General features: G+C 43.4%; 2 protein-coding genes across 4 annotated transcripts in view; one reads left to right on the top strand and one right to left on the bottom strand.

Annotated features, from left to right (window-relative positions):
- ROBO1 (roundabout guidance receptor 1) overlaps positions 1–13,157 on the bottom strand; it is an 872,802-nt gene that overhangs the window by 462,096 nt on the left and 397,549 nt on the right. The gene's annotated exons all lie outside the window — the stretch shown is intronic.
- The window catches only part of LOC311523636 (uncharacterized protein), a 114,831-nt gene that overhangs the window by 21,033 nt on the left and 80,641 nt on the right, over positions 1–13,157 (top strand). The window contains exon 3 of one of the 2 annotated variants that reach the window (XM_084633831.1): positions 4,487–4,566. The exons of the other annotated variant lie outside the window; for it this stretch is intronic. Coding sequence (XP_084489957.1) covers positions 4,487–4,566 — 80 coding nt within the window. The remainder of the gene's footprint in view (positions 1–4,486; positions 4,567–13,157) is intronic. 2 annotated transcript variants of the gene reach the window in all.

Below are 13,157 nucleotides of genomic sequence, written 5' to 3' on the forward strand. Positions count from 1 at the left end.
CTACTGAAATGAAAATTTCATCTTTTTTTACCATATAAAACTTTAATTATAATGGACATAGTCCCATGAAACATTTTGATCTTCGGATGGCAGAATTCTGCCATCAAAATGTTTGACCAGTTCTTCTGACAATGAATTTCCTTTGCACTGATAAAATATTGCCCCTCGCCCTTCGGTCAAAGTGTAAATGAGCAAAAGAAATAGCTGGCCAACTGGGAATACACCATTATGGATAGTGGTAGATAAATTATCCATCAGTTTCACCAAAACCTGATTTATATATGCTTTCAGTCCAGTGGACTTTCTGAGTTTGAGATAAGTGGTAAAATTTCCTTTTGCCTTACGTAGGCCTCTTTCCCTGTGCATTAAATATATTTGAAAAGTCATATAAAGAAAAGTCATTTAACAAGACAAGAAAAGTCCTGAATGAGCATACAGTAGTACCTTGGGAAACCCATTAGCTTCTGTATCCCTTAGACAATTTCTGGTCTTTTTCACTTCATATTCTGAATGGTTGTTAGCTCATTACACTTGATTTCGTATTAATCTTCATAGATATCAGATTTCTCTCTTGGAAAGAGGTTCAACATAATAATTTGTTTTTAATTTCTCACAAACATTTAAAAACTTTCTTTATCTCTTCTGCATGCTGATTGCCTTGCTATGAACCAAGTTGTTATCTAAAAACGGGATGCATATATCAGTTATTCAACACTGGGAAGCCGCTGGGGCATTTATCAACCCAAAGGGAATGCAAGTTCATGGAGTATCTTCTAGATGCTACAGGTGTGGCCAGCTTCTGGACATCCTCATTCATTAGAAATTTGGAATGAAGTTAAATCATTAATTTCGCCTTACACCAGTTCTTGCATTCTGGATAGTTGGTTTCTATCTGGTAGAATTTTACAGCTCATTCCTTCTAAGTAATGCACAGTCTCAATCACACCACCTTTTTTTCCATACATGTATTAAAGAATACAGAGAACATGACAGTGTTAGTCATTCTTTCAATAAAAATTTCCACTGTAACTTTTGATCTAGACAAGTCAAGGAATAATGCCATAGGGCCAGTGAATAGGGGTGATATTAATAGACCTGGTGTTCTTGTTTGGAAGTATACCTCTCCATTTTAACCCTTTTTTGGGGGGAAAAACAGTTTATCATTGTTTTAAACATGCTTCTTCAAAATCACGCACTGGATTCTTCCTCAGTTGTGCACATGCACATTAACCAACTAGTAATTTATACATACTTGAAAGCAGGAGTTAAAGTGATGAGAAGGGTGAAGTGCAAGCCTCTCCTCTGCTAAAAGCAGAGGGAGAGTTCCCCCTTTTCTCTGGCTGTTTTTGGACTGTCTGATATATTTGTACAATGCCTAGCACAATGGAGCACTGATCTTGGATCATCCCTAGGCACTACCATAATAAACATGATTAATAACATTGAAAACTCCTCCTCTTGTCTTCATCTATTTTAACCACTGGCCCTAATCCATGCCATACCCTTGGGGATGTGATGCACAGGCTGATGTGTTAGCAGGCCGTATCTCTTTGCATTCAGAGATTTCTATGCAGAAATTCTGCGCAGATTGCATGCCTTCTTTGATGAGGATGGGGTTTCTGTTATCGGTTGTGTATATTTTCAGTTATATTTTTTACAATCTTTCTATTTCTTCTTTGAAACAATTTCAACATATTTCATTACTTTCTGTAATTATTAGACACACATGATATGGATATCACACAAAAGTTAGATTTAATCTCATAAGAAAACAGATGCTAAATTTAAAATGATTTAAGAGTTCTGTTCTTTTATGTTAAGACGTATATCGTGTGTCTTTGATCATTATAAATGGAATGTTAAGTGATGTGCTGTTCAGATAAATTATTTGTAATTGTGTTTGAAGGTATGTTAAGAGTTTCTGAAACAGTTTGGAAACTATAACAAAAATAATAGCTATAGTGCACCTGGACAACTTTCATCATTTCTCAACAGACCACCACCTGCAGTGCCACAGCAACTAAATGTAATGGAATCTATGTATTTTGTATTAAACCGTAGAAACTAAGCCCCCATTCTGAAGTGATTTGGCACAGGTGGGCTCTTGTGCCTGTGCTTAACCTACCTGCTTTCAATATAACTCTTCATAGGTCCAGTTGGCAGAAATTGCAGCATTGGGATCTATGATGTCATGTTAAAACGTGTTCCATTATCCGAGGGGATTTCAGCATTAGTACAGGCACAGAAGATCAAAAGTTGTTGGGTCAAACGGCAATTAGGAAATATTAACATTTAGCTGTATACATTTTCTTTCCCCTTCATGAACCCAATGTTGCCTTAATTAAACCTAGGGAAATTCAGGAGAAATAGACAGCCAGTATGCTCAGCTGCAGTTCTGGTAAGTCTCAATACTGACTCCTCTGGTTTGCAAACTTTAATTTCTGCCTGAAGATAGAATGCCAGTCAATCAGAGTAAATGAGAATATTCTAACAAATTGTATAGTAAGCATGGGTAATTTAAAAAGTATTCCAGGAAAGAGCAAATCAATCACTATATTTTAATTCAGTATAAAAACTACAGTAGGTATCTCCCATGCAGACAGTGCTCCCCCTCCACTCCCCCAACAAATACTATTGGCAAGGAGATCTTGGAGAAAACAAATTGTGCCAGAGTTGACGTTTCAAGGTATGCCATCTGGAGAAAAGATAAAACAGAAATAGCACCACATGAAGCACAACTCCTCCCAGGAAAAGAAATTACTCAGGCAAAGGGACACTGCAGCAGACAACTAGGATGGAATACGCTGGAGGGACAGGTTTCAGAGTAGCAGCCGTGTAAGTCTGTATCCGCAAAAAGAAAAGGAGGACTTGTGGCACCTTAAATTTGTTAGTCTCTAAGATGCCACAAGTACCGGAGGGACGGGCGTATGGAGAGGCTGGTGAAATGTGACAAGGATGCACTAATGAGAAGTGAAGAGCATTAGACTAGCTATAACAAGTGAGAAAATCTTAGTAGCATTGGACTAACACTGAGAAACCTAATAACATCAGGGAGCTGAAACAAGACTTCACATCAAGACTGGATGCCATCAAGCTAAATAATTGGTCCTCTCAATAGAAGCTCATGAGGGTTTTTAAGAACTGGGAAGTGTCTGCAGCGAATCTTTAGCAACAGCTTGCCCTGAGTTCTCATTCCAGTTTTATGACAGAAATGTTAGCTACAGCTCATCTGAAATCTGCACCATTGGGGATGCGACTGAAAAATGCATTACAGCTCTTAGCAGCCAACAATATTTCTCCTGAACTCAATAGTTAAGGCCCTATTATGGGAGGTGTTGAGCAAGTCTGCCCTCATTTATTTTAATGGGAGTTGTGTGTTCACTACCTCACAAAGGCTGGGCCTTTAACAAAAGAAGTATCAACATTATCTCCTCTCATTACTGTCATTATATTTCCTTCTATGCTGCCCATCTTGTAAAAAAAAAAAAATCCCAGTTCCAATCCGTCACTCCTCCCCTCAATGAAATTGCTCTTAAAGACTCACAAATTCCACATCAGCCAATCCTCCACCTCATTATAAAAGGGAGACTGAAAGATAGGGGGCGAAGAGTGGATGCAAAGAAAAATCATTTGTTGTAAATTACCAGAAACTCTTGGTCACCAGGTGCATCTTTGTCATTTAGACTATAAATTCCTTGGGGGTAAGCACTGGCTTAACAAATGACTTGTTGTATGCTTATCACACCATCATGCATGTGTCCCAGCATAGTGACACCATCTCACACAGATGTTTTTCAGCTCCAGGATGTGAGTTAGGTTACATGATATCAATTTTGGTTGAATTTATGGCATATAGTAGGTATCATGCAATAGAAAAACAAAAACTAAAAAAACAAAAAGCAAACAAATAAACCTCCCCACCAAGGTATAGCTGCATAATTGTTACCTCACTGAGATACATACAGTGTAAAAAAGCTAGAATTACTGAGGAAACCATTTCTCACTTGTTGTATGGATAATTAACTGTCTTTTCTGTTGTTTGCTCATACATAGTCTTAAACAGTAAAAAGAGTCTGTACCCTTCAGTCTTTAATTTGAAAAGAGTACAAAATGAATATATATATATATACACACACACACACACACGAGTTTCTTTGTGCTGAGAGATGCTGGTTGTCTCTGAAATTTCTTTGTATTGGTCAGATGACATGAAATTTGTGTGAGCAAGATTATCCTTCTTCCAAATTGTGAAACAACTTTGAATAGGAGTGATAACTTGCAAGAATTGTCTTAAATCCATATAATGTTCTCAGTGCCAATATTTTCAGTGAGATCAGAACATTCACAGAATACATGTTTGCATATGCAGCTGTATCCATCTGCTGAGTGGCTGCCAGTGAACGTCACCTTTTCACTTGAAGCTTTCATTCCAGCTAATGTATAATGAAATCCCAGATATGTGACATATTAACCCTTTTTGGCCCAGCTGTTTTACAGAGCCAGCAAAACATCCTATCCAGGGCAAGGAAACACCTGGAAGATCATCATTTCTTCATTGCATCCAAGGTAAATTCTAATGTCTGTAACGCATTTGTCATAAATATAAAGGGAAGGGTGAACCCCTTTGAAATCCCTCCTGGCCAGGGGAAAGCTCCTCTCACCTGTAAAGGGTTAAGAAGCTAAAGGTAACCTCGCTGGCACCTGACCAAAATGACCAATGAGGAGACAAGATACTTTCAAAAGCTGGGAGGAGGGAGAGAAACAAAGGGTCTGTGTCTGTCTGTATGCTGGTCTTGGCCAGGGACAGAACAGGAATGGAGTCTTAGAACTTTTAGTAAGTAATCTAGCTAGGTATGTGTTAGATTATGATTTCTTTAAATGGCTGAGAAAAGAATTGTGCTGAATAGAATAACTATTTCTGTCTGTGTATCCTTTTTGTAACTTAAGGTTTTGCCTAGAGGGGTTCTCTATGTTTTTGAATCTAATTACCCTGTAAGATATCTACCATCCTGATTTTACAGGGGGGATTTCTTTATTTCTATTTACTTCTATTTTTTATTAAAAGTCTTCTTGTAAAACACTGAATGCTTTTTCATTGTTCTCAGATCCAAGGGTTTGGGTCTGTGGTCACCTATGCAAATTGGTGAGGCTTTTTATCCAACATTTCCCAGGAAAGGGGGGGTGCAAGTGTTGGGAGGATTGTTCATTGTTCTTAAGATCCAAGGGTCTGGATCTGTAGTCACCTAAACAAATTGGTGAGGCTTTTTACCAAACCTTGTCCAGGAAGTGGGGTGCAAGGTTTTGGGAAGTATTTTGGGGGGAAGAACGCGTCCAAACAGCTCTTCCCCAGTAACCAGTATTAGTTTGGTGGTGGTAGCGGCCAGTCCAAGGATAACGGGTGTAATATTTTGTACCTTGGGGAAGTTTTGACCTAAGCTGGTAAAGATAAGCTTAGGAGGTTTTTCATGCAGGTCCCCACATCTGTACCCTAGAGTTCAGAGTGGGGGAGGAACCTTGACAGCATTTGACAGACGATATGACATCTGGACAGAAACACCAAGTCAGATTTAAACCAATGAAATTTCTCTCTCATTTTGGTAGACTAATGTTTAAATCACGATGCTTGTATTTAAAAATTTAATAGTAGTACTTTGAACTTACATAATGCTTTTCAACTATTCACTAATCCACCTTCACAACATTCCAGTGATGCATTTTACAGAAAGGGAGATTGTAGCAGATATTAAATGGTTTACCAAGACAAAGTAAACCATTTAATCTTAGTAGCCAAAGAGGGAGTCAGTTTCAGAACTGGGGTTACAGCTAAAGAGTTCCTACCTTTCAGTCATATGCTCTAATCAGAGCTCTCTTAACACCATTATATACAACAATATATTGTAATTTTCATACCCACCAACATTTTTGTGTATAAATATTTTCCATAAGTGTCTTTTTTTAAAATACACATTCTTCAATACCTTGTTTCTGCCTACAAATGAGGCAAAACAAATGAGGTTCTCATTCATGGCTATGCGATGACAGAGTGTAATGCTCAAAATGCAAGGAACCAGGTGTAAAAGAGACACTATTTGCCCTTTGGACCAGTGAAATCTAGGATAACTGCAGAGTAATACTCAGCTGCTTATGAGCCTTCAGGAAACCAAGTGTAATGTTTCCATTGTAGCAGTCATATTGACACCATGGTCCTCATCTAATTACAAATATGTAGCATTGGGAACAGAGCTCATTGCCAAAAACAAAGGCCTTTTCTTAGCTAGCTAGAAGAGCATCTTCACTAGACAGTAAACGGAACTGGCATGTGTAATTGACTATCCCCACTCTCTGTGGGATACAATCAGCACTTAAGAGGGTTAGGGTTTAACTATATCATCTTATAGTGGATTGCTCTAGAAAGAGCACACATACGTATCTTATTACTACTGGTAGCAAATGCTGATCTCTTTTCAACTCAAGTAGTAAAGCCCTGTGGGAGATTTTTGAAGTGAAAGTTGTATATTTTGTTCCCTATCCCACATATATGCAGTCAGATATTAGCGAGTTAATACATCTATAGTAATTTTAAGATGAAAAGTGCTATGGAATTGCTAAGTATTACTGCAAGGCCATAGATTGATTCATATGCAAATGAGAAGTTTCGGCATTTTCCATTGGATGGTGGGCAATGCTATATGTACAAGGCAAAGTAAATCTAGTATAAATGTCTTATGTTGTTGCAGTCTTGGTGGAGGTTACTTTCTCAGCTGTAGGGTCAGTGTAGTGAATGCAGCCGTAATGAGAGAGGCTTATATGGACGAGATAACAGGGTAAGAAGAGCAGACTATAATGCAGACTGTCCACTCAGATTATTTTCTCTACTTATTGCTTAGGGTAGGCGAGGTGCCACAGAATACACTTTTGCCAAGGTGAATGGGATAAGACAGAGACCATGCTCAATTAATCAAGGTGTAATACCAGGTACAATGTTTCTTTCTGAACACCAGCCCTCACTGTGCATTGCAGAAAATCTCTAATTTTCACTGTATCTCTCCTATAATTGGTTGAAATCTTATTTTTAAACTCCTTTCAATATTGAAAGGATTTTTTATTTTCTTTAAAGTGAAAGACAACATCATGCTGAGGAAATTTATGCAAATTAAGCAGGGCTCATACAAAGCAATTAGTTTCAAGATCAGAGGTGACATTTTTTCCCCTTAACTAATGCTAGTTTTAAGCTTTTATTCATGAGCCTATAAATGAATATTCCCTCAAAGCAACATGTATAAAAGAAGAGGGGATGTCAACAGACAGGACCAAGACATTTTTTCCTAACATATTTATAGATAAATAACCCTCTGGAGAGTAAACACTTATTTAGAAATCATAGTTTGCTTAAAACTGAGCAATAGGCAAGAGTATATGCAGGTTTTACAGTCTAAAAATTTGGAAAGACAGGGAACATAATGGTTGGATGCCTGGAAAGTCTTAAGTCATTCAAAACATACTAGAGTAAGCATTCATTTGGTGGTTTTACTTGTGTCCACAATACCACCACCTGCCTTAAAATGACTACTTTGAGTTCGTCCTCCCCCAAAGCATATAGCCAGTTCATGCTCTCCAGTGTATTCTCAGTAGTAATGTACTATTTTTCCTCCAAATACCACAGCATTTGGGAATCTGTGGCAAACTGGAGGGAGGCAAGGAATAGTGACTTTACACTTCATGTTCCTAGCAGGAATAGTGTCAGCAGAACCACCAGCAGTATTAATACCTACTCCATACACTCTTTTGGCAGCATGGCTCCTTTAGAAGCAGTGATGCCTAATGTGAGGGAGGCCATAAGAGGGCAATGCAGCCCATCTGCTTTGATGGAGCTTCAATTTCTCGTTGTTTCCCAGGATAACATGGTTTCAGGCCATGCTAAGCACTTTACAAAAAATATTTTAAGCTTCACAACAGCTCTGCTGTTATTATCTTATGGAAAAACAGGTTGGGAGAGGTGAAGTAACTTCTCAGGGTCACACAGGAAGTCTGGGGCACACCTGGAATTCAGACCTTCAAGACACCCAGCTCTAAACACTAGACAAATCCTTCCTCAGCAACCATCAGCTTCAGTATCTCCAAAAGCAATCCATGTCTAGAATGTAATGTACAAAATTATTCCTAAAGTACTAGGATCTCACAAATCTCTCCTCCCTCACCCTACATATGAACCTAGCTGAATGACTGTGGAGATCACAGTAGTTCACAGAAACTTATTTTACATGTAAGGACTAATGTGCCCGCTTTCCCCATGCAGCTCCAAACACAATCCACACCGTTTTTCTGGAGTTTGGCTTGGTGCACAAAAGGCACTCAGAATGAAACACTAAGTCCATCTGAAGCATTCTTCCCAAGCTTGGCTACTTCGAGGATCTCTCCCTCAGATCTACTCACCTCACATTCTAGGCCCTCTCTGGATTCTGATCCCAACAGAGCCCACTGAAGTCAATGGGAGTAAGAGAATTTAAGGCCACAAAGGACTACCATATCATCTAGTGTGACCTCCCACTCAGCACCCACATACTAAACCCAACAACCAAAATTAAGCCAAAATATTACAGGCCACAAAGGCTAAACCAATGTGGTCCATAGGCAGAGCATAGGAGGGACCAAAGTGCACCAATGCCTGAGGACCAAAGTGCACCAATGCCCTCACAATTAAGTGAGGTATACCCAGATAATCCTAGCAAGTGACCTGAACACTATGCTGCAAAGGAAAGTGAGCCTCCTCCATAAGTCATTGCCAATATGGGCCGGGGGAAAATTCCTCCCTGACCCTACATATGGGAATCAGTTAAACCCAGAGCATGAGAGCTAGAACCAGCCAGCTAAGCATAAGAGAGAGAGAATACTTGGTGACACCTCAGAGCACTGGCCTACCCCTGTCCAGTGTCCTGTCTCCAGTTGTGGTCATGTCTGATACTTCAGACCAAAGAGACAAAAAAAATCACAAAAAAGCCAGAATACACTGGAGAGGAAGGAAGAATCCTGACTGAGCATAGGGAACATAAAACAAAAACTAGAAGGAACCTCCAGGGCTCTCAATCCCTGCCCCTCACCAATACAAACAAACCCATCATGCAATCTTACTCATACATTTGGCCAGCTCTTGTCTCAAAACTAATTAAGTTGTTTGCCCCCACAACTCCTGTTGGGAGGCTGTTCCAGAAAAAAACAGTTACTAAACTTTTGTAACTGTTGTTCTTTGAGATGTGTTGCTCCTGTCCATTCCATGCTAGATGTGTGCGCACTGTGTGCACTGTTGCTGGAGATTTTTCCCTTAGTGGTATCCCTTGGGCTGACTCTAGCAACCTCTGGAATTGCACACATTTGCACCAGTATAAGGGGTGCTGCCAGCCCTGCACACTCTCAGTTCCTTCTTGCCAGTAACTCTTGACACAGAGGTAGGAGAATGGATCATGGAATGGACATGAGCAACACGTCTCAAAGAACAACAGCTATGAAAGGTTAGTAATTGTTTTTATTTCTTCGAGTGCTCGCTCATGTCCATTCCATGCTAGGTGACTCACAAGCAGTACATGTAGAGGTGGGCTCGGAATCCATGGATGTGCTGACTGCAGCAGTGCTCTCCCAAAACTGCCATCATCACGGGCCTGTTGGGTGATGGCATAGTGGGACATGAAGGTATGAACTGATGACCAGGTTGTGGCTCTGTATCTATCCTGGATTGGTATGTGGGTGAGGAACGCTGCTGCCAAAGCCTGGGCTCTTCTGGAATGTGAGGTCACAATGGCCAGAGGCGGAAGGTTTATCTGCTCATAGCAAGCTCAGATACAAGTGGTTATCCAGAACGAGATTCTTTGGGTTGATATGGGTAGTCTTCTCATCCTTTCCACTCTTGCTAAAAAGAGCTGCACAGACTGGCAGAAGGTTTTAGTTCTCTTAATATAAAAGGCGAGGGTCTACGAAGTCAACATTACTCAGAGGTTTTGTGAGGCTTTGGGAAGAAGACAGTTGTTGTCTCGTTGTTGTGGAATTGTGGCACAACCTTTAGTTGGAAGGTTGGATGGGGGGGGCGCAGTTGGTACTGGAGTCTGGTGGTGCATAGGCTGGGTACCGGTGATGTGCCCTGGGTGGAGCAAAAATTCTGCCTCCATGCAGTGCTGGGGTTCCAGGGTCTGGTGATGAGTCAATGACCACAATGCCAGGATCATGGTAGGCTTACACCTAGAGGGAGCCAGGGGTGCCAGTGCTGGGAAGGAGTCCAACTCTCCCTGTTCCCTTCTGCTTCCAATTGCCTTGGCTGGGGGGTGCCCCCTTGGAGTAGTCAGGAACAGGAGAGAGAAGATGTCCTTCGCCACTTGGAAAGCTTCTGGGATTGAAAGGACCATCAGACCGCTGGCACTGCGGCAGCTTCCAGGGGTCGGTAGAGGGTTCCGCACTGGACTCAACATCTTAGGCAGAGTCAACGATGCCATCTCTGGCTCAGGGAGGAAGAGTGGCCCAACACAGGTCTCACTGTAATGGTCTCTCCCCAGTTATCCTTCCTCTGTGCCAGTGAGTGCCCTCTCTCAGTGCACGGCTTCCTATGCTTCTTCCTCAGCACTGGAGATGGAGAATGGTGCCAGGAAGAGCATGGTGCCAGGGGAGCGTTTTGCACGGGTGTCAAAGTGCTTGGTGTCGATTTAGAATGGCTCGGCTCTGATACAGGTCTGAGGGTGGTCTCCATGAGGATGCCCTTCAGCCAAATGCTCCTGACTTTTTAGTGCGAGGTCTGAAGTCTCTGCAGATCTGGCAGTTGTCCTTTACTTGGGTTTCCCCCAGACACTTTAAGCAGCTGGCTTGCAGGTCACTCACTGGCACAGGTTTACTGCAAGATGCACATGGCTTGAAACCTGGAAATCAGGGCATGCCTAGCCCCTGGGGTGAAGAGTCCTTTAGACGACAAGGGCTAACTATTCACACTACTGTGTACACTAACACTACATATAAGAACTATGTACACTAACTATAATAACTATGAACAGAGAAGAGTCCAAACAACTGGGGAAGAAGCCTTGCCACAGCAAGAAGGATCGTTCCAGCAACCATCACGGATGGTAAAAAGGAAAATTGAGAGGGTGCTGGGCCAGAGACGCCCCCTATGTGCGCGACTCCAGAAGGCAGTAGAGACAACCCCAGCGAATACCACTGAGGGAAAAATCTCCGGCAACTGTACATGCCTAGCATGGAATGGACATGAGCAAACACTTGAAGAAGAACCTCAACTCTGTGATGGTTGGGAACCTTTTCCATTTTCCAAAGTGAATTTGTTCCTGGCCAATTTGTACTATTTGTTCTCATGCTAATATTGTCCTACAGGTTGCGACCAGAGACTGCTAATTTCCCCATTTACTTAGCCTGAGGTTTCAGGAGCAGGTGTAGCAAAGGCGTGTGGCCTCCCTCAAAGATGACAGTGAGGGAGAGCCACACCCACTTACACGTTTACACGTGGAGAACATGGGAAAGGCCCACCCTCTGACAGAAAGGGGGACTGCATTCATTGTCGACCCACCACTAGCAGAGGCAGCCATGGATCTCAACAAGCTGGTGAAATGGTGGGCCGAGAGTCAAAAACAAGAGCAAGCTGCCCAGCTCCAGCAGCAGCAGCAACAGCAACTGCTACAAACCCTGAGAGCCAAGCAGCAGCAGCTTATACAGGAGCTGGGGGCCCAGCAGCAGTAGCAACAGGGGCAATATGCTCAGCAACTGGCCACTTTACTGCCCAGCCTCTCCAGTCCCACCACTGGAGGCCCAGTAGTGACAGTAACCCCTTCGATGCTACTCCACATCATGAAAGTAGGATCTGAGGACGATCCAGAAGCGTTCTTAATTATGTTTGAGTGTGTCGCCTCGGCTGCAGGCTGGGACCTGACTCAGTGGGCCACTGTGCTGGTCCCTTATCTAACAGGGGCACCCTACGCCGTGTATTGCACCCTCTCTAATGAGGAGGCACATGATTATCGGGCTGTTAAGGCAGCAATCCTAGACACATTGGACATTACCCCCAAAACCTTCTGATGTCTGTTTTGGGGAAAAACCTACCCATCGGGGGCTTGAACCCAAATCACGGCCCAGGAACTGAGAGACACATGCTGGCGGTGGCTGCAACTGGAGCGATGCTCCGCCACAGAGGAAGCTGAACAGAACATTACAGGGCAGTTCCTATGTATCCTTCCCCCTTTGGGGAGGACATGGGTAATGTGGCATCACCTCACCACCATGAGTGCAACGGTACGCCTGATGGAAGACTTCCTGGCTGCAGAGAGCCCAGTGTCACCCAGGGCCGCCACAACGGCTCAGGCCCCCACTCGCCCAGGCCTGCCTGCTTTCCTGCGAGCCACTGCTAATTCTAGCCTACCACACAGAGACAGTCCCAGCCCTAGCCCTCAGGCCTGCCCTGCCCTGATACCCCACGGAAATCCCATCCCCACCCTGGGCCATGGCAGGGGAAGGAAACCCTTACTGCCAGGCCCTCCAGAACCCTCATCGTTACCCGGGACCCAAGCAGCGTCCACCAACATCGGCCCCTGCTTCACATGCAGCCAGTTTGGGCACCTTCAATGACAATGGTATCTAGCCTTGCAGCCATTCGCCTTTCCCATACAACATCAAGCCAGCAAGGAGCACGCCAACACAGATGCGTTGTCGTGGCTGGGGGAAGTGGACCGGGAGACCGAGAGCTGGGTTTGGGGGCGGGGAGGTGTATAGCAAAGTGGCGTGGCCTCCCTCAGAGACTGACAGCGAGGGAGAGCCAGACATCCCCTGGTGGGTGGAACCTGAAAGGCCTAGGCCGCCACGCCAGAAGCGGAACAGGAAGTATAAGAGGTGGGCCCTGCAGCTGAACTGAGGAGGAGCTGCCGAGGGAGGCAGACGCTTCCAGCCTGCTGCTGGAGCTGGAACCCACAGAAGACTTCGGCTGTCCCAAGGAGCCTGCTCAGGTACCAGGACTGCCTGACACACCCAACACTGAAGAGTTGCTGGAACTACGGCTTTCACTGTACCCCAGGGAAACAGAGGACAACTCTTGGATGCAGGTACATCCAAGGGGGAGTATAGGAAGCAGCTCAGGGGAACCAGACTACCGTCCATCTGTGGTGCCGCTGTAGACATGGTCA

Source organism: Lepidochelys olivacea (assembly GCF_965140295.1).
Source record: "Lepidochelys olivacea isolate rLepOli2 genome assembly, chromosome: 1".
NCBI lineage: Eukaryota > Metazoa > Chordata > Testudines > Cheloniidae > Lepidochelys > Lepidochelys olivacea.